The sequence below is a fragment of the Amblyomma americanum genome, chromosome 11 (assembly GCF_052857255.1).
Source record: "Amblyomma americanum isolate KBUSLIRL-KWMA chromosome 11, ASM5285725v1, whole genome shotgun sequence".
Lineage (NCBI taxonomy): Eukaryota > Metazoa > Arthropoda > Arachnida > Ixodida > Ixodidae > Amblyomma > Amblyomma americanum.
In genome coordinates, this window is record NC_135507.1 from 20163217 (window position 1) to 20190668 (window position 27452).

Below are 27452 nucleotides of genomic sequence, written 5' to 3' on the forward strand. Positions count from 1 at the left end.
TTTCATTATAGCTAGTGGTTCATTACAGCCGGTGTTATAGGAGGTGGAAGGTGGCGGTGTTTCATTATAGCCGGTGTTTCATTACAGCTAGTGCTTTATTACAGCCGGTGTTATAGGAAGTGGCAGGTGGTGGTGTTTCATTATAGCTAGTGCTTCATTACAGTCGGTGTTATAGGAGGCGGCAGGTGGACCGGCGTCTAAGAGGAGAGCGGGCGCGCCACCTGCCACGGTTGAAAATCGGAGGCTTCATACACGCGCCGATGCCAGACGCAGGATAGCTTTAGCTGTAATTGCCCTCCTTACGCTCTCACACTACAGTTATGGCGTCAGGGTACTTGAACTTTCTTCGTCTCATCTCTTTTTATTGGGCATGCACAGAGGATCAAGGTTTGTTACTTGCTAAGAAGTGAACCTCTCGCTTCGTGAAAGCGACTGACGGGTCACTTATGCACGTGCCTTCATTTCGGAACTTCATACAAAAAGTCTTCAAAAAGCTGTTCGTAAACAGCTAAGCATCATCCTGGAGGAAATCTACCTATTACCAAACCGGTGGGTACCCGGCAGGGCTCGTGATCGAACCCGGCTCCTCCTGAATGCGAGTCGGATGTGGGAGGAAGGCTGAATTGTTTCATTTTATTAAACTCCAAGTTAATACATGTAATGGTGAACAGATTACACTGACAAAGGACTGTCTAGTCGAGAGGCTCGCATTTTCACGTGTTGTTCCTGAGGGCTCCTTGGAATGACTCCTGAGGGAGTTCCAGTCCCCCTGTCTTACACTAACGCTACATATATAATAAACTGCACATCTCCAACCAAAAATGTAAACTTTAACCCAACGTTTCGAAGCCGACTCGGGTCTTTCATCAGGGGTGACTGAGGGCAGTAGCTAGCGTCTTTTAAGTATGGAGGAGAGGGGGGGGGGGGGGGGGGGGTGAAAATAACGACAGCTGTGTCGCGCAAGGCGCGGGGGAGGGGGTGGGGTTTTAGGCCGTTAGTCACGCTGGCGCACTGCAGGGAGGTGCTGAATGGCGACTTTTATTCGTTGCGTTGAAGAGCGAAGTCCCTGGGCATGTACTGGGGGCAGGTGTCCTTTTTTGCGGTTGATATTGTTCGGGGTGGTTTGGATATGCCAGGACTCCAGAAGGAGCCTCTTGTGGTAATTTGTATTCGTTCCGAATATGTGGGTTCCTTCAAATTTGATTCTCTGGTCGGAGTCTTCGGAATGTTCGGCTACTGGATTGCGCTCTCTTGCGAAATTGCGGACGTCGTTCTTATGTTGCCGAATTCTTTCTTTGAAATTTTTGGTTTCGCCGGTGTAGCTTGCGTCGCAGTCGGCGCATGGAATTTTGTAGACAATGCCTTGGGCTCTTTCTCTCGGCGGCCGGTCTATGGGAACAGGTAGGCAAAGCGCAACAGTGTTTGTGGGCTTGTGCTCAACCTGGATAATGCTACATTTGCTCGCCAGTATGCGGCATGAGAGAAAATCCACGCGCAAGCCCAGAGTAGCGTGGCCACACACGCAAGCATTGCCTAGTCGTGCAACATCTCGCGTCATCCTTTAGTTTCTCTTTAAAGTCCTTGTCGGAAACATGCCAGCGAGCGTTCTCGTGTAGTGAAACCTGCCAGAGGATATCTATGCTTTCCAAGATACAAGTCTTGTGCTTCGGTAAAAATGTCTCTAAACTAATATGTTATAAGTTTTACCTCTTCAACCTTCACGCTCACACGCCATTTCTAACAACATTCTATATCTTGCGCGTCCCAGTGGGAGGCCGTCTCGTCTAGCACAGCCTGACGACCAAAGCGACTTAATCGCCCGGGCCATCCAGATAGCTACGGAAAATGGGGTCCTGTGCTAAGAGCTCCATCCTCTGGGGGCTTCCCTCCAACCTTGATTCTAAAACAAAGTTTTTTGCTCTCTATTTCCTGCAACAGCAGCCCACTTCCTTCCAAATCCAGATCCTTTAGAAATCCTATAATAACAGGACATTTTGTTTTTTACGTTAACCCACAACCTGTGGGATTCCTCTCGTAGTGGTCTTTAAAGTAATGAGATGAAACAAACACGTCATTCCGATTCGATGCATATAGCCAGTGCTCAAGAGAAAACATAACAGCAAGCCCCGAAAGAACACTTCAGTGGGCCCACCCGAGAGTTATCTGGCCACCTCTGCTGGCTGCCCTTGAGGCGTTTCACCTTTGGAACATGCGCCACTTTCTCGACCGTGGCCGCAGCTTTGTCTCGTTCTACTCCCCATTCCGGAGGGGCCTCTTCTTCGGGGGTGTTTCTGCCCCTGCCATCGAGATTACAGCGCTCGTGCCCAGCTGGTCCAGCGGAGTCCAAGGCCACTCACAGTTGGGGGCGGCAAGGCGGACACCGAGAGGGACACGCCACATTCTGTAAGCTTACACTGCCCCACGCCCGTCGCCAAGATAGCCGATAGGACGACGGGGGTTTTCGCAAGTGCGGACATATTAGCGTGTTAGCTTCCACCACCGCGGCTGTTGTGCCGCTGCGCAGCTGTTGCTGATAGACGTGAAGAGCAAAGGCAGAAGATAAAAAAAGTTGAGAAACATGAGAAACTACCCCAAGAGGCAGACGGACGGACGGCCTGGTGAACTTTCACTGGTACATGGCGCAACGACTGCAGTCTGGAAAGTTACGGGGAACGCAGAGAGGTTGAAGATAGCACAGTTTAAACAGGAGAACCAGACATGCGCTAACGGCCGGTTCCCCTGCAAGTGGCGACAGCTAAAAAGTCTGACACAAATTTGTGTTGTCACCGCGGCAAGGAAACCCACAACGTGACGAGGATATGTGGCTAGAAAGAGGCACTCATTGCTTGATTGGTATTATTTTGCTTCTTGTTTACACCGTCCTCGAGGAACAGTATTGGGTCTCTACCAGAAGTTAATTAGTTCCCCATTTATATAAAACAGCGTCAAGTCCCCATCCGTAACCTTCTTGCGCGCCTTTCCGGGAAGTACTGTAGAGGTGGCCGCATAGGTTTTATGAACACAGAAGATATGAAAAACTGAAATTGCTCTCTGCCTGAAGGCGCGGCTTGACATTGAGGCCTTACAGTGTGCAGGTCGCCCAAGCAAGTGCAGAGCACACCCTTTGAATCCCGGCTCAGCCCTTACACTGCAAAGTAATTCAGGTTGTTCATAACTTTCACGGTCGCCTTTACATTGGCCTTAGTGACGGGATGAAGTGTGGGCAGACTCAAGGTCGGATTCACTTTCTGAAGCAAGACAAGTCGAACAGTTTGCAGCGAAAAGAACTATAGAAAGAACTTCTCATGTACTTTACGCTCATGTATTGCACTTAATCGTTGAGCGATAATCAGACATTTTATTCTGCAATAGATCTTATGTAAACTTTAGCTGACAAAACGATGAGAAATGATTCCTCACGGAAAATATGAAGCAACCTTAAAAGAAGGAATGCTCGGGAAATTTTGGGCCTACAGGGCTAGGCAGTTACTTTGAAAAATAATTCAGCGGCGTTCTTTTCCTAAAAGTGAAAAATTTATGTTATAAAGACACAATTTTTTAAGGAACTACAAAAATAATTGGAAGCCACACAAACCGAAGGTCGTCACGATGAAATAGTCAGGGGTGGTACAAAGGCGCAAATAATTTGAAGATTCATTCTGATTTTATTTCGGGCCCAAAGACACCACGGATATTTAAGAATAGTGCACTATGTTATCACGACAGCAAAAGTATGCAATGAGCATGAAAAGTTAAAAAAGAAATGACATAAAATACTACTGCATGAAAATGTTTGTCGTACTTCCAGGCATCTGTTAAACGTGAACAAGAAAGAAAAGAAGACAACACCGCCCTCTTTCAACCCGTTACCTTAAAAATAGTGAAGTAAAAAGGAAGTAGAAAGCGGAAAGGAGTAAAAAGAGAGTAAACTCTCTTTTATAAAAGGTAGTGCGCTAGAGAACAGTTCACACCCTTTTTACACCTTTCTGTTATAAAAGGTAGTGCGCTAGAGAACAGTTCACACCCTTTTTACACCTTTCTGTTTAGAGTACATACGCTTGCTTCCTTTGCATAGACGTACTTTTGAAGGGCTTGTCTGGAGCAAATACATCACGACGATGTGTAAATCTCAGAACATGCAGGTACAAGCTGATACAAGCTTTAGGAGAGCAGAAAGTTTATGCACTCTATAGGTTGTGCCGACTGGCGGTTTAAGCCTTTACTGTTCCGCGCTAACGAGTAATGCTCACTGGGCTAGCGTTAAGCGGAACTTGTTTTCACGGGCCAAAGTTTGTGAAACTCCTGCAGTATTACAGCAACCACATTTCCAGACATATTCGAAAGCAAAATGTCAGCTTCCATACATGGATGCGGAGCGCATTCTGTAATATCACTCAATGCAGAAGTTAAGCCTCTCGGCGGAACGACATAAACGAATGATGCGATACGACCAGGCACGTGGCTGCAATATTTTTTGTTGGCTGTTCCTTCTGGGTGTCCGTGTGTTTGGAGTCAAAAGACGTACGGGACAGAGCATGCCTGACGATAAGGCTTTCCAGAAGTCTGCAGGGGGGGGGGGGGGGGCATACTTGGTTCTCCCCTGACTACGTACCTGAATACGAGCCACTGGCGCCTTCATCACACATGATCAGATGATTTTAGATTTTGTTTTGTCATGAGTCCAGAATTCAGACCATTGACTTGCTCTTCGTTGCACTGCAAGTGATATTGTGGTGAATAAACCTCAGCCTATTTACTTTTTCCGCAATAGTTCCATATGTTACGAAGCTGTGCCATTTCAGAGCTTTTATTTCGCTTTTTCATTGTGCACGAATTACACAGGGAGCAGAATGTCAAATTTACCAATAGTGAGATATTATTGCGTTTTATTGCGGGTTTCGCATTTGATGCATAATGTTGCCTTCGCTTTTTGTGCCGACTTGCGAGCGTAACCAGAAGTATTGTTTTGTGCTGCATGATTGAATTGTTTCGAATTGATGTACAGGGTGGTACATTTTTTCTGCCTTTTAAAAACTTGCATTTTTTATCGCAGTTGTTGTACTGACCCAAGTGTATCTGCGAGATTTGTTCATCGATGCAACCGCATGTACAAGGGGCCAAGGCCTCGTCAGGCTCGAATAAATGGCAGCGGAAAGTAAACGAAGACATCGAAGAAACACACAGACGAGGACGATGCTGTGTGTTTCTTCGATGTCTTCGTTTACTTTCCGCTGCCATTTATTCGATCATGCACCAACTAGCTCAACAATCCACCTTATTAGCCTTAATCGTTAGGCTCTTAGCCTTTAGGCTTGGCCTCCTCTTAGGCACTGTCTGAGAAAAAATAAAGGAAAAAAAAACAGAATAATTACTGCATTCAACACTCCACGTCCTCTATAAACGCCTTGCCGTGCAGCCAACGGGGATTATTTCTGTTGTTAACTGCCCGTGCTGTTGAGTTTGTTGCTATGTGAAATTTAAAACGCCATAGAAACCCGAGGAAGTCAGCCCTAAGGGCTGGCGGTGACATAACGTGAGGCGCTCCCACACTTGGAGATGCTGGAGCACACTTTGTGGCGAGTGCTCCTTATCGCGTTGTGGTTATCTTTGCGCCTGACGCCTTCCTTTTCTTTAGCTTTTCTGCTTTTCTGAAAAAAGAGAATCGCTCGGCTCAGAGACCCAGAGCGGCATTAAATGCAGCGTCTGGCTATATTCTGGTCTCTCCGAGTAACTGTAAACCTTGTTTTTTTTTTGCGCCTTCTCGTGACCTTCTCACGCTGTCTCGGTCAAATGTGGTCTAAGGACACCCAGACTGCGGAGCCCTGGCGTAATTTTATTTTATTTTGAATGTGTTCTGATACCTACAGCACCCGTCCTATTAAACGGTTTTCACTGTAGGCAGGGGTGGGGGATCAAGCAGAAATGTTAAAGGTTTAAAAGACATACAGTACGAGAGGGATTTAGAAAGTAAAATATTCCAAATGAATGGATTAACAAAAAGTAAACTGAAGTGGTGTGAATCACTTACAAGAAATAAAAAATGGCGAGAATAGGGCGCAGTAGGTTGTTTATGATGGTTAATTTTTCACAGAACGAGAAGACACAGCAACACAGAGAACAGAACGAGAATACGCAACAAAAACACAGAGCGCTCTGCATTGTTGTGTTTTTCGTTCTGTAAAAAGCGAAGCGCGTTGAACCGTCGTAAAAATAAAAAAGGCACATTCAAAAAGAACGTATTCACAACAAAAAATGGATGTAAAAGCTACAACTGTTTAACATGCAGACAAAGCACATGCAAGATAGTTACATATAACTTTTATTTTTACGAAAACTTCAAAACAGAACGGCAAGGCTGAGACAATGTCTTCTGGTAAGCTATTCCAGTCATGGATAGCTTTCGAGGAAAAATAATTTTTTTAACACATTACTTCGACACCTGTATAAAGAACTTTTAAAAAGCGAATTACTGAGAAGGACGCATATGGAGGACCGTATATATGTGCCTGTTTGTTTTAACCCGCCACAGCTATAAAAATATTTGAGAACATTGTTAGGCGGAAGTATTTCTGTCTTTCTTTCAAAAAAGGCCACCCCTCTGCAGAGGTCCTTGTTTGGCCCCGTTCGCTGGTATGCTCCATGAATTGACCACAATGAAATGAAGTCAGTGAAAGACATCGCGCATTCAGGCTACCTTTGGCTCATGCAAAGGGTTCGTAATATGTACAGACGAACTAATCATTCGCATATCGAGAATGAATGATTTGTCTTCTACGAAAAGTTTTCTTGGTCCCGTCAATGCGCCGCAAATAGCGGAAACACGATGACACAAGAAGATACGGCGTTGGCATCGCATTCAGTGATGTTGCTCCAAGTCTGGCTTCTTTGAAGTAAACAAGGCCTCCCTTTTTGTGACCTTTGCGTGGCTCTTCCCTTATCTCAACATTTTAGCCGCCACGGCAACAGCGCGCTTATCTCCGGCGGTCGGTATTTTTGTTTACAAAAGGGCCTCAGATTCGAACTTGAGTTTACTCTAGCCTGGTCATTGTCAGCATCGTAACCAATCATGTTGCGTTTACTGTCACTTCCAATATTCTCCAGTTTTCCTCCGCGCGCATCAATCACATCTGCCCTTCAGTGACTCTCGGGCGCCCGCGGTGCCCGGATACTCTTTGCTTCCGCCAACAAGCCAACAGTCTCCTATTCCCTTTAATATAAACCCTGTTCAGGTCCATTGACAGCTCTTAATTTCAGCTTGGGCATTACTGACTTCAGTTCTTTCCCTAATCCACTGTGTGCTCTGCTTCCTATTATTTTCTTTTGCACAGGTAGTTGCGATGTTTTCACTCTAACTGCCAGCTTTTTTCATTAGGTTTAAAGTTGCGGCCCAAGAGGTGAGTTCTGGTTTTGTGTATAAGCTTTGAAAACTTTCAATTTGAGGTATATCACTTATCTGCTTTTGGTAATTAAGAGCGCCTGCCCCATGCAACCCAGCGATTTCTAATTCTTGTGGTATTTTCTCTCTGTCCAGAGCTACGCTATGAATAGAGTCTAATTATAGATTCAAATCGGTTGCTCATCCTAATTGTCCATTTCCCATGGCCTCTGCTTTCTACGTTTAATACTTATGGGCACTAATTTACAAATCTTTTAGGCGCAGTCGTTGTACTCTGCTTCTTTAGGTCCTAAACCATGCGCTGCGATTCGTCTTCCTTATTTACTTCGCAAGGCAACGTTATGAGGAAACCAGAGGTCACCTAAGGGGTTTCTTCTCAAACTCCCTGAGTAAGGCTTGTAAGCACCAAATGAATAACAGCGGAGAGAGTGTCCAGCCATGCTCAGCGCACTTTCTTATCGGATTCTTCATTGAATAGATTGGTTCGATTTTTTTACTCCTACTGTAGAAAATTATGGTGGCTGTAAAATTCCAGCATATATCTTCAGCATGCTTGTACAGAGTTTCTCCATGTCCAGTTACGCAGCATCTGTCCAGCTGCTGATTATTCGACTGAATCAAATGCTTCTCGTAATTTACGCCAGTTTTCTACGAGGGATCTCTATATTCTGTTTATTTCTTCATAACGGGATCAGTCAAACTGATAGTGCCTATTGTCCAGTACTCTTCCCGAAATCCTCTCTCTAACCCTGCCTGTAGTAGCTATGATTCTGCTAGGAATTTACGTGAATATTTCGCAAGGAAGAAAGAGTCATCTAATCAGTCTCTAAATTCTCATTTTTGACATTGTTTTTCCTGTGGATTTTTTTGTATCATCATTCTTTCATGCTTATAGTACCCTCAAAGCCACTTGGCATTGCGTGTACATGATTGAAAGCTTTCCTTTCACAATATCTAAGGCTTTGTTCAGTACATCTGCAGTTGGATCTTATATACCTTACGCTTTTTAATTGCTGCTTGCAAGTGTTTCCTTATTATTGCCACGCAGTTCGTTGCAGGGTATATTGCCTGAAAGGTTGTTTTGTTTCTTCTTTTTATGCTATTGCTGTATTTTATACCACACTTTGTCCTATAATTTTTGTTTCTTACTAGAAACGTCGCAACCCGAGCGCTACAAAATTTTTATGGACGGGAAACATTTTTCTACGATGTAACCAGTTAGCTGCAGTCGCCTATTTACTACTGAGTACGATGAGGGCTACGGCTCTTTTGAGCTTCGATGACCGCACAATCCATTAGCCTCTATGCCGTCGCCGAGTTCTGTTCATTGTGGGCACTTATTCGCTCAACGAGATGATCTTTTCCGTTTACAGGTTGTACCACGGCGTGTTCACCAAAACGTAACAGTATCGTCACAGGAGTACTGCATCGGCATGCAGTTGAAAATTTTGCTCGTATCAACGTACAGCTTCCAAGCCACAGCTCCTATAAGTAGGATATAACGTTTAAGAAACAGCATTTGGTAGAACATGTCGAATCAAGACGAAGAAATGGGCTTGGAAGGGGATGTAATGCGAAGGCAAGACAACCACTGGTCTTTAAGAGTGACGAGGTCCATTCCAAGAGAAGGCAAGCGTAGCAGGGGCGGCATAAAGTTAGGTGGGCGGATGAGATACAGTGGCCGCAGCTGGCAAAGGATAGGCTAATTGGAAAGAGAAGGGAGAGACCTGTTTCCTGCAGTGTGCGTAGTCAGGATGATGATGATGATGATGATGATGACGTCGTGGCTAGTGGGGTCCTCCATCACTCCGTTGACCAATCACAACAGTAAACGAAATCGGTTTTGTTATGGCTGACTGTGTTAACCAAGGCAATCACAATTCTAGAGCTTATAATTTCGTCTTGTGATTATGTCCTTCCTTAGTTGACAAGAAAATGTGTAAGTACGGACTACATTTTGTCGCAGAGGAATTCTGTGCGCCGGTCATGAAGAAGGGCGGAGCTTCATTGTAGACTTAGGTTTTATCCGACAGTATGTCTTCAGCGGCGTACATGAGTAACGCCTCATGCAATCGCACCAAGCTACAGTCAGCCAGAGAGCCGTGTGTGCTTGAAATTAAATAAGAAAATCTAAAGGACGAAACCACTCGTAGCTCAATATGAATGGGCGTTGTGTGAATCTTGACTGTTTTGTAATGACTAAACCTTGTTCGTTCAAGCTTCTTCAGGTCAAGTGTTGTCATGTTTTGAGTGCTTCCTGCAAACATTATGCATCGAATCTGGTGAAGATACAGGCTAGTTGGCGAGCTATGACTTGTGTTCTTCAGCGAAAAATCTCAACAGACGAAAGAGAGCACAATGACATATTGGCATACAATTTCCCGATGAGGTTTATTCAAAGAACAATTGTATAAGACCTGATGTTACTGGAATAAAATTCAGTTTGAAGATCTGCTCTGGTGTGTCCTTGCTATCTCTGCGTCTTTCCGTGGTATAAGCGTTTGGCGAACGGTAATTATGCTCAAGACAAAGAGCGCATTTCAAATTATCTGGAGCCCTCCACTACGGCGTTCCTTATAGCCCATTTGTCGCTCCGCGGACGTTAAACCGAACTTTCCATACCATACCATGCCATACCATATTTTCTCAACTGCGAAGACTACCGAAGCTTCGCAGTTGAGCAATATGGTATAGTATGGTATGGCATACCATACCATACCATACCACATCATACCATACCATACCATACCATACCATACCATACCATACCATACCATACCATACCATATTTATTCAACTGCGAAGACTACCGAAGCTGTAGCTTCGTGGCTACACTGCGTAGCTCTCCGTTACAGCGGTTCGGCTGCAGCATTTATCTAAGCAATTACTCTTTTAAATGAAGTAAGCACTTTCGAGTATAAAGCGTGGGTATCGAAGCAATGCTGTGTAAAATCAACAGAAATGTTTAGTCGAATCGCCTGATGTCTTGTGAGAAGTGTCACAATCTAAGACTCGGCTGTCTTTCCTGGAGTGGTCATCATCTGGCAGGAATCTGACCGAGAATAGCTCTCCTACATGTGTTTAAGAATTTGCTTCCGTGCGGCGATGTTCTAGAATGTGGATCTTAAATATCTAAGCAATGTTCTGATCGTGCTCTTAGCTTATAAAAGTTGAGGACATGACCACACTTTGATCGTTATTTTTTCGTTAACTAACCACAAAAAACTCTTAATACGGTTAGTTTAGAATTCTCGAAAAACTGAACTTTTGTCTTTTTCTTGGATTTCACATTTTTTCTATATATCTACGTGTAAGGCAGCCAAGCGAGTATATGCTATGCCTAATTATTCTCCCTGCCTGACTTCACTGAATTCTTTTTCTTCGGATTTCAATCAATCAATCAATCAATCAATCAATCAATCAATCAATCAATCAATCAATCAATCAATCGATCAATCGATCAATCGATCAATCAATCAATCAATCAATCAATTCCTTCAGAGGAAACAACACCAACAACTTCCTTCTTTTTGACCACACTGTTCTTGAAAAGTCTTTGCTGAACTGACTCCAGGGCGCTTGGGAATAGGCAGTGTATTTGTGCTTGCGAAGAGGCAGCGCTCTATTCCTGGTCTTGTCTACCAAAACAGTTACTTTTTAAGATCTGGCACCGAGTACTACAATCCGAGAAGGGCTTTGATAGAAGGGGCTCCAAGAGGGCCACTGAATGCCGTGCGTATGACTCAAGCGTGGCGGAACTCTTTGACGCCGCCGCGATTTGTTTACTTCGGGCAAACACGCAGATAGGTGCGTGCCAATTCTCACGCTTGCACTTTCTTGCTGCCTTTCTTGAGGAAGAGACACAAGAAAAGTAGTTAGAAAGCTGTAAATTTAAACGCAGGGTTCAACTCGTGCGAAACATTTTACATGGCTGCTAGAAACCTGGTATACTATGCAGCTCCTATCATTCGATGTTACTTCCTGAATGGATGGTGCGACTGTCGCTTTTCAGACTAGTCCTTTCATTGCGTCCTATGGTGCTTGATGCTTACATCACATGCGTCCGAACAAGGAAAGTCGCAAGGCCAGGTCCTGAACGTATGGGTGATTATGTGTGGAGTCGCACGAGGCCTCTCAGCGTGGTTCGGATGTGCAACCATTGCGGAGACACGCGTCACCGGCGCGCGCATAGCTTCACTGGTGCCAAACCTGCTGAAGTACGTACGTATCTGCACAGACAGCACTGCTACAGCGCGCGTGTCGTACTTAATGTCCTTGCCCGATAGGATAGAAACAGTACTGGCGGTTTAGCGCTGATGTGTATATCTTTGGAAAATGGTCTTCTCCATTTTATTTCAAGAGGAAATTTTTATTCAGAAGGGTAGATACTTGGGCTTGTTGGTTCATTTCAAGGGTAGAATTCATAGCGCAAAAAAGACAGGGACACAGAAAGACGGCACCACTTTTTGCGCTATGAATTCTACTCTTGACATTTATATTGCTTATCCACGCAATAGGAAGGGAAGACACTTGTATTTTTATCCTAGAGTTAAAAAAGTCATCTTTACACGGTTTTTATAGCGAATACTGAGTGGGGAGGGTAAATCAAAGTAAATATACTTAAATTACACAGACTAAATAGCAGGCAGTGCAGATGATCATAGCAGACAAACAGGGCAATTGAGCGGCCTTAACGGCTAAAAAGCTAGCGAAAGTTGGCTTGCGCAATCCTATAGCTCCCCGCCATTTTTTTCACGTCTGTAGTTCGGTAGATTTGGAGTGATACATAGCATCTATACGTTATTTTTGTGATGAGTATGAGGTTTAGGGCTAAATGTTCGGCTGTCACGTCTTCACCTCAGTAGAGGTGGCACCGCAGAAATGCCTTTGTTCTGAGATTTCAGTGTACATTTAAGAGTTCAATGTGGTGGAAACTACTATGGAACCCCCACTACGACGATCTTCATAAAACTCGAGTGTTGTTTCGAAGTGTAAAAACCCATTGCTTCTGCCTAGTCATTTCTGTTTCACAAGGACCGTGATAGGTTCGCTTCGCTATAGAACACGTCTAAATACCTCTAAGCTGTGGCAAGAAGTATGTCGGCCAGGCCGATATGTGCTTAATGAATGACTCATATAGTATCGCAGTAATGCATACCGACGTGTAAAGGGGCATTTCTGAGTGCACTGCCTTAAGTGTCCCACCTGTTTCTGTTGTCCATCGTCGATAAGCTAGACGAAACATGAACTGGTGTATCCTAATGACCCGTGACTGAAGGGTACGGTGAATATGCGTCTCATTTGTTGTTTTTTTTTGTTTTAATCTTTGAGGGCTCACGCTTGTTCTTTTCACATTTACTTTACTCGTAGCCTTTAAGTCCGCGCCTCTTTAGGACCTAAATACTGTACTGCTTTTATCGTCTGCTTTTCTTGTTGTCATCGTTTACATTTGTTCTCATTGCTTATGTCATGTGTCTGGTCCCGTGCCCTGTTAAGCGAACACAGGGGCCATTTAATTTTATCTTTTTTCCAGGCCTTTTTATACACCTATATATTGTTTATATTTAGAATAAACTTATCGGTTTCAAGTCAGCGTGTTGAATGTCCCTGTCTTGTTGCGTTCTTTGTCCACTGTAATTTAGGCCCAGAGCCTTATCGTGCTGGTTCCAAAAGTGTTAAGTTTTCTCCTGAAAAGACTTTACGCCTTCTTCTTTCTTCGCTCTTTGATAACCTGCAGCCATAATAAAAAAATCTTCCACAATGAGTTGTCACGCCTTCACAAATCGCCGGCTTTTGCATGAGAATGGACTAGAAATTTCATTACAGCAGCAGAAAAAGGAACAAGACCAAGTAAAAAACTGTTTTGCTTTCAAGTGTCCTTCATTGAGACTTTTGAACTGCTCACTTTACCTTCAGTGCTTGAATTAATTTTTGCCTGAACTTGTTAACTTCTGCAATTTATTTTTTTACTTTGGACCACCTTCGTTGGCTGCTGGCACCTGGGAAGCGAAGGTCAACCAACTTTCCTTTTATTGCGTGATGAGTTTGATACCCCTGCTACGGATAGTCGTCAATATGGAATTAGAACTCTACATTAAGACGAATGAAGTAGTAATAGTTGGCTTTCCCTTTGGAGATGATAAGCGACAGCATTTATCTCGACGATGATGGTGGTGGCGGCTCATACCCCGCGTGCAGCGCGACCGTGGCGTATTCGTCCTAAGCCTCGCCACACACACCGAACGAGTAAGCTCAGCAACATCGCGCCCTCTCCTGTCCAAAGAGCGATTGCGCGCTGTTGGCGTGGATGCATTCGCCCCGCTTGATGCATGGCTCGGCGTGTTACAACACCAGGCAGCTGAGGATAAGGGCCAAGGTCAATTGCAATGAGTCGCGAAGGCGAGACTGATATGCGTCGCCTTCAAATAATGCATTAGAACCATTTATGTCCACGGTGAAGAGACGCCAAGGTCAACGTGCATTCGGTAGTGCTTCAATATCTAAAATATGATGCACAAATCTTTCACGGACTGGTATTTTAGTGACTTGATGCATACAAATGGTACATATACGCCTTTTTAAGTTGGGGAATGATCTGTGGCCATAGATGCCCTTGCGCACAAAAATTCATCATCATCATCGTCATCATCATCATCAGTCGGTTCTTTTATTGAAATCCACTTGTCACTCTTGGAGAAAGTGGTTGATTGAACGTTTCCTATTACTATATATGCCAACTATTCGTATCTGCTCATTATACCGTAACTTCTTTTGCTTCCTCATTGTGTCATCACTTGGCTGCATTTGGTCTGCGTTGTTTCCAATAGCATTCATCACGATGTCTGTCCTCCATATGCTCTAAAGTGCAGCCCTGGTTGAACCGTGTTGTGTTGGGTTTTATGGCGCATAGGCAGCGAAGACCATCATGCGCCAAATGCAATTTTTGATATGTCTGTTTGGTGTGAGAAAGTTTAAGATTATTTTATAACACTACGACAGTTTCAGGGCGCTTGCATCTTTTAGGAAAGAAACAAGAGAAGAAGTTTTGACTAGTGAATTTTCTCCTAGAAGTAAGCAAGGGTGTAATTGGATGTGGTAGTCATAAAATTGTGGGAAACGCTTTCTTCTAAATTCATCAAGTTTTGTACAGGATGTTAATATGCGATTTGTAGTGACCATTTCTCTGCAGTCTGCGCATATAGGTTTGTCTTCTTTGCAAGAATGAATTTATGTGTTAAGTGCGGGTGGCACCATAAGCTTTTTCCATATCAAATAAAACTGCCAGAAAGTGTTGCTTATGTATGAATGCTCCTCGGACAGTGTTTTCAACCTAGACAAGATGGTTCACTGTTGAACAAGCTTTTCTGAAGCCGCACTGGCGGAGGTCAAGCAGTTCGCAAGATTCAAGAGCAGACATTAACCTAATATTTACTATGCTTTCGAAGGATTTGGCAAGGCAGCTGGTAAAGGCTATTGGCCTGTATCTTGAAGGAGAATTTGGGAGTTTTCTAGGTTTCAGGAATAGTATTATAACTTTTTTTCGAAGCCTCGGGCATTTTCCCGGACACCCAGATTTGGTTCGTTAAAAAATTTCTAGTTCTACTACAGGTTCAGACAAACCGGCTAGCATTTGATAATATATCTCGACAGGGCCTGGTGCAGTCTGTTTACTGTAAGTTAGTACTCTGTGAAGTTCATGAACTGTAATCTAACTATTGTATGGATCATTAGTGTAACCACTGTTTGGAAGTCTGTTTTTCTGCTGTGTTTTTTTACTTTAAGAAAGAGTCAGTGTAGTGAACAAGAAACATGGAAGTGCTCCCTAAGTATGTCGGCCTGTTTGTGAGTACTTGAATGTGCATCAGGGGGTGTCAGAAAGGAACTGCAAAATGGGAGAAGTTGCCATTAAGTTTGCGAATTTGCTCCCACATATTTTTTGGTGTAATGGAACTGTTTATGAAAGATACATAATCTTGCCATAAAGTTTTCTCAGCATTACGACAGATATATCGACCTTTGGCCTTCGCCTTTCTAAAATTGATTAACTTTTCTTCTGCGGTGTACCAACGGAAAATTCTCTAGGCTTTGTTTTGCCTCTTTTTTGCTTCTTACATTCCCGTGTATGCCAGACCTTTTGATTCTTTCGCACAACTCCCAAAGTCTTGGGAAGGGCTAGGCGCTAAGCGGCAATGGTACATGGTATTAACATATGATTTAATTAGTCCACCTCGAGGCCGTCCCGAAAGATTTCCTCCAAAGCGGCATTTTTTCGGAAGAGCGCCCAGTCGGCCATGGCCAACTTCCGACGCCGTGGTTTGGTTAACGTGACTGATGGTGAGGATGTTAGATTGGTAATGTCAGCAAGATGATGACCCCCATGCGGGTAGTCAAGAACATCCCATTCAAAATAGTAAATACATATGGTGAACAAAAAGCTAAACCTAGGTAGCTCATTTTCCCACTGCTTGGAGAGCAGTAAGTGTGTTTGCCTGTGTTCAGTAGTCAGACTTTGTTGCAGATAATAAAACGTTCTAGAATTCATCCTCTGACTCCCGTTTATTCACTTCCCCAAAAGGAGGGGTGAGCGTTAAAATCTCCGACTAAAAGATTTGGCTCGATTAGCTGTATTAAAAGTGTTTCTAAATCGTGGAGTATGACGGTTAGGTGAAGTTCAATGAGTATGGAACATGTTATCATTTTAAAAATCAGGACGGTGACCGCAGCAGCCTCATATGATATTTATGGGTCAATTTTGTTTAGTTTCAACACCATCCGGAGCCAGAATAGCAGTGCCTCCAGAGAGCCTGCTTGAGTTCTGTCGGTCACAGCTAGAGACTTGACACTTTATAAAAAATGATTTTTTTCTGTGGTCCTAGGTTAGCCTCCTGGAGATAGAGTGTTCAGTCTTGTTCTAAGCGGCAGTAATCCGGTGGTTCTGACCCGAGCAAAATCGTCTCTCCTTGTCCGCAGCTGGCCTAGCGCTAGAGTTCTGTCCCGCGGCACTGCCCGCTCATCGCTGTCTTCTACGCAGCAAAAATAAGTGCTACCGCACTGATTCGAATGTAGTGAAAATTCTCTGCATTTTTAGTGCATTTTTACGTGCACTCTCAGTTTGCCGTCCGTCCGCCCTCAGGGCACGTTCAGTGCACTCTCAGTGCATCGGCATTCTCGCGATGCTCTGGCGACACGGGCAGTACCCTCTTGAGCCTCCGGTGTCTGGAAGCAGTATCAGCGCACGCGCGCTGCATTTTCGCACTGCGCTTGGTATCAAAAGTGCAGCCACCCCTGGGGCCAGAAACTAGACACCGATATCAAGCGGGCTGCGTAGAAAGACCTTGTGTAAGCGTCGCGTTTGCCACGATAAGCGGGAGGCCGCGGGCGGGACAGGCGGCGAATGGGCCCTCTGCATCGGGCCTCTTCATGCGGCGAAACGGACGATGATTCTTTTTATAGAATACTCCAGATTTCAGCGCAGATGTTAGCGAGAGGCCTAAGCCGAGGCTGTGGCGTGAGCAGTGGTTCGAGATCATTTTCCTTACTGTCGAAGTCGTAAAGTTTCTTACTACTAACTAGAGAGAAAGCTGGTGGCACTGCACCTGTACCTCCATGGGCGCACAAAGCTTCATGGGGCGATGAGCTACTTGGTGCGGGACAGTAGGTTTTTTTCAGGAACACAGAGTGGTGTTAATGAGATGTCCCATTTCTTATCCACGGCGCGCACCGCGCGCAGACGACTTCGGCGTAAAAATAGCGCGCAAAATCCATAGTAGAGAAAACGCAACAGCACACGACGTCAATAAAAGGTTTTCGTTTTCCGACATGCCGTGGAAAAACCTTTCAAAATGTTGAAAGGACAACATTTTTTTCAGAAACATTTTTTAAAAGCGCGCCTGTTAAGCACGAAATATTGGCTTTTGTGGCTTGCAATGCTTGGCCAATAGGAGAGTAAGCCATCGCTTATTTTGAGCAAACTTTGCATTTACATGCTTTTCTGCTCGTTTGTTGCGATTTATAGACAGCATATTGAATGCTAGTGCTTTCTTGATTATCGAACAACGTTTATTTTTTCATTATTTTTGGCTGAAAGGTGTGGTTCTGCAGTCGGTAGCTCTCCGTCCCATGATGCTGAGAGTGCCCATGGTGGTTCCGTGGTCTAGAGGAAGCTCCGTACAAACACCAATAAGCGGGGCGCCAGCTTTCCCTCTAGTTAATAGCAAGAAACTCTATGGTTTTAGTTGTATTGAAAGACAATTTCTATGCAATAATATTGTCACATAGTGGTGACGGCAGTCGAAGCAGTGACGAATACAGCGAAAAGTTCTGAAAGAAAACTTTTTATTGGGCTGTCATGCACCCAGAATGGACTTAATGACTCGGCGGCGGTGAAAGCAACAAGCGTGCTGGCGGTCGTCGAACAGAATGGCCGCTGCTCTCGGCCGTGCTCAATTTAAACCTGGTAGCGAACTTTTGTGATACGGCGTGCAACGTTTGAACATTCTGGAATAAAGTAGAATCGGCTCCGCCTGGATGCGATCAATCGAGATAAATCTGGTCGCGTCTCGCATCACGAACAAAACGGTAAAGCGGCGTGCTGGCAGCTTTTAAGAATGAACAAACGAACACTGCAAAGATTTCCGGCAATATTCAGCTCTACGTTGCTGGACAGGGAACAACTACCGGTAAAAAAAAAAATCACAATTTTAAGCTGCGACATATTAAATGTGAAAACTTCAGCGAAAGTAAATGAAATTAAGCTAAAAAGATAATTGACCAGACTGCATATAGTGTTATCAGTAAATTTTGAGCAGACAAGAGGACATCAAAGCTGATACTGTTGAGCATTTTCAAACAAGTGCATTTTCAAGTCTAGTTTAAAAAAAATGATAGAAGAATGGAAGAAACAATTTTTCCCGAATTTTCCAGGTTGCGCTAAATGCGAATTCAGTGCGCTAGCTTGTTCGCCATTGTTTAGGGTCAATAAGTTGGACTGATGCGGAGTAAATGCGATAGCATTGGCTTCAGTGTCTACTGCCGCCCATCGTTGCTTCCCTTCAGCAATTCGAGCCTTCCGTTGCAGACGCATTTACCTTTGCTGAACAATTCTGAGTAATTTTCATTTTCACTCAACCATTCTTAATCCGGCTTCTCTGCCGTCTTTTGTACTTGTGAAAACGGAGATTTCCGTCTCCCTCTCTTAACGGGTGGAGGGAGGGAAGTCACCCCGACAAAACGGCTTCCTCTCTTGTTACCCATCTAATCCTAGCGCACTAATAACACCGAGGTCTCGTACAAAGGCAGGAACTATGGAAGAAACTACACATGAACATATCATACAGTCGTGAGAGGTTTGAGGGGGAACAAACTTTGATCATTCATTTATTCATTGCTCCATAATTATGTGTCACAAGCACAGTTTTTTTCTGTTTTCTAATAGTTTTCGTCTTTCGGTATTATAACCAGTAGTCATTGTCAAGTATAGTTGAGAAATGGCCAGAAATTTCGCTCTTTTTTTTTGCAAAAAGTTTGTTCCCTGCCTTGATTCTCACGACTGTAGCAGGTAAGTTTACCGTCTCGCGCACGTAATCACATTCTCACTCACTACATCAGCCAGGAGTTGCACGTCGGATGCTGTTGTGGTTGGGTCAAGACGACAAGCAAATAGACCTTTTTAAGTCGGAAATTTTGACGTGACTTTAGGCATCGGCGATCTAGCCGTGCCAAATGTTGCTGAGTGCCGTGATGTATGGTTCATTGGTTTAGACGGGCGTGAACGATGAGTACGCTGGCATTGAGCAGACGACTTCGGTGGGGAGCCAGCATTCGGTCTTACAGGTATAACATTAAGGATATAAGTTTAACAACTATTCTTCATGTCATGATCGGATATAATTGATAGTGATGAGTTTTAATGGCGCAAAATCAGCTTAGCTAAGCAGCGCTAAGGCACAGGGCATTTCGGCCCACGAAAGGTGCGTTTAAAGACCAGTTTTATGAGCATATAGATCAGCTGAGCGAATCCGAGCAAAAGGCCAGGGTAAAGCTTGCAGCTAATTCAAACCGGTGGGTAATCATCAACACTTGGGATCGAACCCCGAACCTCCCTCATAGGAAGCGGATGCTCGAAGAACTGCCGCAGCTGGGGTGCGGACATGTCGAGACCACTTATAGCGGCCGCAGCTGTAGCGAATACTACCCTACGGCGAAAGAGGGTGACTCTACCATTAAAATATGCATTAGCGCAATGGGGATGAATATCAGATACAACGAACAGCCATGGCGAAGCAGCTCAGTTATAACGAAAGAAGACGTGTAGTAAACTCTGCCACGCAGTCGAAAAGCTCTTCCTGTAAGCGCGGAGATTGAAGAGCTTTTCCGAGCACCCGCGACACCCGCCCCCACAGAGAACAGACTCAGAAACACAACAAAGAACTTGGGCGATGCTCAAGCGCCGCCTTAAGAGTGAAATTTGATAGAGCTCGCTGTTTACGCCGTACACAAGCCGGCATCACCCCCCACTGCTCCTATAAACGCCGGTGCGCAATAAAAACTTTCATCTTCGCTTCCTCAAGCAATAACGGTGAAGTCGAACTTACTCACAGCGCTCCTGGTGGCCTCTGTTAGAAGTAGAAAGTTTGTGCCAGGTTTTTCTCGCACCAACGACTCAACGGAGAGGCTCCAGCAGCGGCATTCTTATACTGTGGCGACAGCGACGACGACTTTTCAGCCTCACGAGTTCCTTTCAACGCTCTCGCATTAATTAAAAGGCGAGACACGACCGACAAAACGGCACAGTTTTACCACATCCTTCCGTCAGAAACGCATGCTTTGAACCGCACTGGCGGTTCCACTCGCACTGGTGGAAGGCACGGCGTCTTTCTGTGCCCCAGGACGGACAGCAACGATAGGCGGCTATGCTTTGTCATCGGCAAGTCTTGTAAGCTGTCATGATTTGGGAGCTACGTTTTTGTACGCTGCTGGCCAAGCACGACAGATATAACGCGTGACTTTGTTTTTATTCTACCAGAGCGCAATCATGGCGTAAGTTTCAATGAGGCGATGGGTGTCACGAACGATTTGCTGGCATAGGGACTTGCTGAGGCTGACCAAGCGAAAAAACCGCTAGCACCTGTTTGAGATGGACAACTTTGCGACGCGCTACGTTTTGGCTTCTCTGGCTGTCGTGGCAAAGATCTTCCCGCTACCGGTTCAGCCAATAGTGGGAGGCGAAGAATTCGCATGTCCAGGCGCTGCTAATGGATTTGACGAGGGGCGTAGCTAGTGTTGTTCTTTTGTTCAATTTTATTTTCCATCCGAGCAGTACTTTTCGTAGAAATGACACTCTAATTCTTGAGACACCTATCTCTCAATCTAGGTGGACTTAGTATTCGCCTATAGATCCTAATCAGCCTCAGATTAGGCTGGTGGCAAGAGGCTCCCGCGATGCGACCCTGTACCCCTCCTGACAACTAAATGCTAAAATTAGGGCTGCTTGCGGCCGAAAAGACACGGCACAAAAGGTGGTGGAGAGTTTAATCCCATATGCAATAGCTTAATTGTTTCAAAGATGACATGCACTGGCGGGCCCTGACAAAGAAAGGCCCCTTCGCCGCCACTTGGAGTGGAGGTCATAACAAAATTTTTCGGGTAACAAGACTGCTTGTGAGGCAACGACGCGATGCGACCGCCGTAATGTTGCGCGCCATGGTTTCCTGCATAGGTGCGCCGCGCAATTAATGTCACCTGATTAATGTTTATAGTCTCATTTTAAGAATCCTTCCAATCGAAACCGAGATTCACACAGTTCACAAAGAGACACAAGGCTTGCAGCGAAAGGTTCTTGGAAATATAGACACTAGCAGTTTGTGGTGCATCGAAAACTAGCAGAACAAAATGAAGAAAAAATGTGTTCAGTTTTGCGTTGATTGCCAACAAGCCTTTATTGACGCACTCGGCACCTTTACATCAATCATTTCGGCCCATCGTTAGTGGCTGGTTCATTCTTGTTTTTGTTCACTGAATAAACCCACCGCAGGCTTCCACTTACAGCCCGATCCCGACTGTTTTCCACGTTCCAGTTAAGCGCACAAACTGTCCCGCTTCTGAATACTGATCTGACACAATGCGTCTGTTTTGCGACCAATCAAAAACTTCGAGCGTTGTCCTAAGCTGCAAAGTGTGGTGGTACGAGGTGACTAGCCTCCTCGCTAGGTCCCAGCCCTTCAGCAAAATTTCTAGCTCGTGGGCTATTTATAGCGTATAAAAGATTCCTAAATGCCGCTTACACAATGTTTATGCTTTTCAGGGCAAAATGCAGTTTTTTTATATTTTAACGCTCACTGTTCAAAGATTGCAGCGAAATGAAGTTGGCTTTTTCGCATTCCCAAAAATTTTCGAGAAGCCTCCAGCCAAATCCTAATCACAGAAGTGATCGATGCCTACTGTTGACAGAGAGACCTCACTATAGGCTTAAAAGTGTATGTTATGTCTTCTGAAAGCAAAAAAGACCGCGTAGCATTTTACTACAGTTGGCCTGATATGCACACCAAGAGCTCGGGGTCGGATGTAGACGAGGGTTGTCATTGCCTTCTTCCAAGTAAAAGCTATTCTACTAAAGAACCGCGCTGACCTCTCCTGTCTCTGCGATTAAAGCTGAAAAAATTGGAATATCGCAAAAGGCGCTAATCACACACGATAATTGCAGGTGACGCGACGCGTGGTGGGCTATGAGCCGCTGAGGCGCTGCCGCACACCGCGTCGCTGAAGTTGTGGACTTGAAGAAAGCTTTGCCCATCTCCCGGTAGCGGCTCACGGGATTCGAGCAACGCAAAAGGCTTTGTGGGTGCGCGACCTCGGATCAATTCTGCGAGTGATGTTCATTGTCCTTGAGCAGTTTCAGCGAAGAAGCTGCCGGTGCTCTCTTCATCATGACTTGAACATTGAAACTGCTCAGTGAAAGTTTGGTAGTAGTAGTGAAACAGAGAGTGATGTAGCAAGGCATGTCCCTAGCTCATTTCTAGCCTTAGCACACCAGAAATGAATTTACACGCCACTGTTCGGTGTTACTCAAATCCATACATTTTATTAAAAATGCAATGCGTTACTAGATAAAAATTCATCATCGCTTTTATCGTGCTTCGTCTGATTATTATCTAAAAAAACGGGTACTAGCACTATTACACTTGTCTGATAACGCCAGCTCACTGCGCACTGAAGGTGCGGCAACCAGGCAACACTGCTGAAGCTCGCGCTCTGCCTCCAAGTCTCGTCGCATCGTTCGGATGTACAGCTTTTGCCAAAAGTAACCATGCTGCACGGTCTGCTTCTTAGTGGTATATTGAAACTCTTATGCCAGCCATGAAGCTCTAAATATGTTGTAAGGAAAACGCCTGTCCTCATCTTCCAAGACCTCTTCGATCTGCAGGGAAGCCGTAAGGGCTCTGCTATACGAACGAGAAGCAAACCATGCAGTATGGTTGCTTTGAGAAAGACTGTACAGTCTCTGCCAAATATATACAGCCCAAAGGGTTTGCTCCTAAACCGTGTAGCTGGGCTCTTTAGAACATCTGACATAGCTAACCTTGCGAGGGTTTAGGACTTAAATTTCTCCCGCCTTAGTGAGATTAGGGCTCCTGAGTGACAAGAGGAGCCGCGCTGCACGATTCAACCCCTTGGGCTGTGTACTTTTGACAAAGACTACCAGCGGTAACGATTGGCGTCGACCGCCGCCACCATACGCGCGTCCTGAGAAAAATCGTTTCATTCGGTTACCACTAAATGAAGCCCCCTCCCTTCGCCCTCAAGCCAACTTTTCTGAGAGTTCCGTACAAACCAGCCATTGCCATGAGCCAGGTGGAGCTACATTTCCAACCGCACCCAATGATCCTGCTAGCCTTGTACAAGATTAACCCGGCGAGACACTAGAATATAGGAAGACTATGAAACAATGCAGCGACTGTTGCCTGGATGAGTTTTTACAGTTGGTCGCAAAGCAATCGCCGCGAGTGCGAGATCGATATCTGAGGCCCTCCTTGGCGTCTGCCGCCCGACCGATGCACGTATGCAGGGCGAGGGTTTGCTCAGGGTGGCGTGCAGTCTCCCGAGGGAACCACGTAGCTCTTGGCGAAGCTCAGCGTGTCCTCGTACAGGTGCAGGTTGGGACCCACAAGTTCATTATGCCGCTCGTAGTTGTAGTCTCCGCACAGGCCGCACACCTTGCCTCGGTAGAACGGAGCCACCTGCCGGCAGAAAAAAAAAAGTTATAGTCTACCAATTCGTCATAGCCATTCATTGTCCCGCAATGCATAAATAAGTTGCAGAACAGGCGTACAACATTTTAGGTCGCCTCACAAATTGCATAGCCCTACTCGGGTACTGGCCACGTCCTTTTGCAGGACAGGCATAGCACATTCTAGGTCGCCTCATAGATGGCATAGCACTACTCGGGTACAGGCCATGTTCTTTTGCAGGAGAGGCTTAGCACATTATAGGTCGCCTCATAGATGGCATAGCACCACTCGGGTACAGGCCACGTCCTTTTGCAGGACAGGGTTAGCACATTATAGGTCACCTCATAGATTGCATATTCCCACTCGGGTACTGGCCGCGTCCTTTTGCAGGACAGGCATAGCACATTCTAGGTCGCTTCATAGATGGCATAGCACTACTTGGGTACAGGCCATGTTCTTTTGCAGGAGAGGATAGCACATCACAGGTCGCCTCATAAATGGCATAGCACTAGTCAGGTACCGGCCATGTCCTTTTGCAGGACAGGCATACCACATGCTAGGCCAGTTCATAGATGTCATAGCCCCACTCGGGGTACTAGCCATCTCCTTTTGCAGGATAGGCGTCGCACATTCTACGGCACCTCATAGATGGCACAGCCCCACTCGGGTAGTGGCCATGTTCTTTTGCTGCTGGAAGGGCTGTCCTTCACTTTTTCTACTCATCGAACTGAGCAGCGCCCATGGCACACCCTGGCTGCTTTTGAGGCTTGAAGAGCCGCCCGTCACCAGCCGTTTTTTCACAACCTCAACAGCGCACCGTTTGGGTTGGCATGAATACCACACATGTATTTATAAATTTACGATATGCCCATGGACGTGTATTGAGTGCGAAATTGCTGGATTAAGCAAGACGTTTAAACAGCCGAATCATTCTAGTCGAAAGCCTCGGCCATTGATTGTAGTGAGTGTCGCTGGACTTACCTGTACGAAGAGTACCTTGCCGCTGAAAAAGACGTCGAGGCCGTACGACTTCGACGCTATATTGTACAGGCCGTACCATGTCGAGATGGTGAATAGTTCTGCACCGTCCAGTGTGTGTGCGTAGACTTCGTCATCGCTGAACGTCACGGGAGTGCCGTCCACCTTCACCACGGCCTGGCCTCCGTCACCAGCTGGTAGGATCTCGACCTCCGTGTTGTGTATGAACACCTTGAGAGCCTGCAGTCGAGTAGGCGCGCAAGAAAAGAAGTTTTGGCATTACAGGAAGGACATTATGGCACTATAAAAAAATTGCTGCGCAGTTTCTGCCGTGTAACGCAAGTTTCAGCTACTCCTTTTTGCGGTGGCTATGCTCTTGTTTATGCATTCATTATTTGTCTTCATCTGTGCTGACGTTACTATGCTTTTACAGGGATGTCACTGGGTTTTTACCCCCCAACGTGGCGCATTGCACACGTCACTTCAAGCTGACGCCGTTACACCAAAGCCACAGAACCGGAAAACGTGCCCTTAACAGCCTTCGCTGTTAGATTTCTTTATTTTCTTCTGGCTCATGTACTTATCTAGCATATCTAGTACTTATGCAGTATATTTTTTCTTATCTCTGATGTATTTGAATTGTTTGAATGCATTTGATATTGTCACGTAGTGGTGACGGCAGTCGAAGCAGCGGTGAAGACGGACGAAAGGGTCTTCTAAAAGAAAAGTTTATTGGGCTGTCTTGCACCCAAAATGGCCTGAATCACTCGGCGGCGGCGAAGCGACAAGCGTGCTCGGCGGTCGTCGAACAGAATGCCCGCCGCTGTCGGCCGTGCTCAATTTAAAGCTGATAGCGAACTTTCCAGATAAAGCGAGCAAAGTTACTAGAACATTCCGGAACAACGTAGAATCAGCTCTGCCTGGCTGCGATCAATCGAGATAAATCTAGTCGCGTCTTGCGTCGCAAATAAAGCGATGGAGTAGTGTGGCGGCAGATTTGAAAAAAGAACAAACACTGCCAATATTCGCGGCAATATGAATGCTGAACCCATTTCGCATTATCATTTCAGGGAATACGCGCCAAAACTTTTTCTCTCATAACTGCGCGAAAAGCATGTATTCGTGCTTAATACAACGAGAATACACACATTGCGGATCAGCTAAACTGAACTTCTAAATGGCCTTCTTGTCCGTGATGTCGTGCTACTACATGCTCTCTCGAGGAATGTGAACAAGGGCACGTAAATCAACGAAGTTAGCACGCGAAGCGCTTTGAGAGCACCAAAATTCTGGCCGTTATTGTCAGCGTGTTGCGCTGCGACTTGCTATTCCTTTGCGGAGGCGTGTCATGCACGTGACACCTTGCTACAATAAGTGGTCCCACGTTGTTACTGGGCCACTTGCTTACCAGCGTCAAGAAGTCATTGACGGTTCAGGGAACGTCACGATTTTCTTCCATAACCAACGGCAGCTAAGGGCTGTAGAAAAAGACCCTTCATTTCTCATAAAAATATGATTGAATTGACAGCAAATCAGCCCAAACGTGCAACTTATGGGAGCCTCCTGCTCCTGTTCTCTAGAGGTTATTATATTACTTGAAGTCAGTTCCTGATTGAGCCCTCCGTGTCACGACAGCTCGCTTTGCTGTATTAAGTTTTTCGCAAGGAAGGACAGGCTTTTACCTTTGGGAAGGCAGGGTTTGGCACCGCCCTCGCCAAGACGACGAACCGCTTGTTCACGGAACAGTCCCGCGCGACCACCTTGTAACAGTCTGTTCTGGGCAGTTGAACGATCACCCCGTCGAAGGTCTTCGCACTGTGGCTGTGCACATCGCAGTACCCTGAAAGTGAGAAACACAAATGCACAACAGTAGTTACAGCGCGGCAATGCTGTCAGCGTGTTAGTAATAATGAGAGTCAGATGCAGGAGGATCGTCCTTGGCTGCGGCCACTGCCAGTAGACTTGGTGCGGGTTTGAATGGCCATCTCCACCTGCAGCTCGACAAGCCGCCTTTTACGTCTTATAAAGGAGTACTTATTTAGAACAATGCTACGTACGGAAGAATAACGTTCCAGCGGCGAGACCAGGAATCTATTGAGGGGCCAACTAAGATTAAATCCATAACTAGGTTAAGCATGAAAAACAACTCAACTCATATTAGCGCGCCTTGAAATCCGTTCAGCGCATCACAGATAATCATCCCTGTACGTAAGCCACTCGCATCACATTTGGTGTGTCGGCTTCTCAGAAGATGCTGGAGCTCGATTTGTTCTCGTCTTTATTTCCACTCGAGCGAGGCAGTGCAGACATAAAATGCGCTATATAGAGTTGTTTCCCTGATTACTGGGATTCTTAGATGGCCTCATATTGAAATCATGAGAAAAAATTGCATCAGACCTAAACTAACGCTTTTAATCGCTTCAAACATCTAATACGTGTAGTTTACCCAGCGCTGATGCTCGTGGCAGAAAGGGTTAACTAAGAAGTTCAGCAATTATTCAGTTTTGGTTTTTTTGGCAAGATCTTGTAGAAAAATTAGAGGCTTAGAATGGGATTCTGTTATGCCCTCTCTAAATTGAGTAGTTCTGATCTGTAAATAGAGTAACATTTGTCCCAAGTGATTATGTTGGCTCACCTCTTTCTGTTACTAACTGAAGATTCCGCACCGCGATTTTAAGCATGCCGTCTCCCCTCACCCCTTGCGGCTTAAAGGTGGCATTGCTTGTTAAGAAATTGGAATAGCGAGCATCAACGCGATTCGATTTGAAGCACCCTCCCTGGGACCTAATGCATCATGTTCGAGAAGGAACAAATGCGTCCCTGATATACTCGTTAACAGAAGCTTTTTGCAC

At 45.4% G+C, this 27452-nt stretch overlaps 1 protein-coding gene across 1 annotated transcript in view; it reads right to left on the reverse strand.

The window, feature by feature from the left end:
- Nucleotides 1-21304: 21304 nt before the first annotated feature.
- LOC144111118 (vitellogenin-6-like) overlaps nt 21305-27452 on the reverse strand; it is a 49572-nt gene continuing 43424 nt past the window's right edge. The window contains exons 23-25 of the mRNA XM_077644261.1: nt 26283-26440; nt 24604-24840; nt 21305-23631 (exon numbers count right to left, since the gene is read on the reverse strand). Of these exons, the coding sequence (XP_077500387.1) occupies nt 23473-23631; nt 24604-24840; nt 26283-26440 (554 nt within the window). The 3' untranslated portion in view covers nt 21305-23472. The remainder of the gene's footprint in view (nt 23632-24603; nt 24841-26282; nt 26441-27452) is intronic.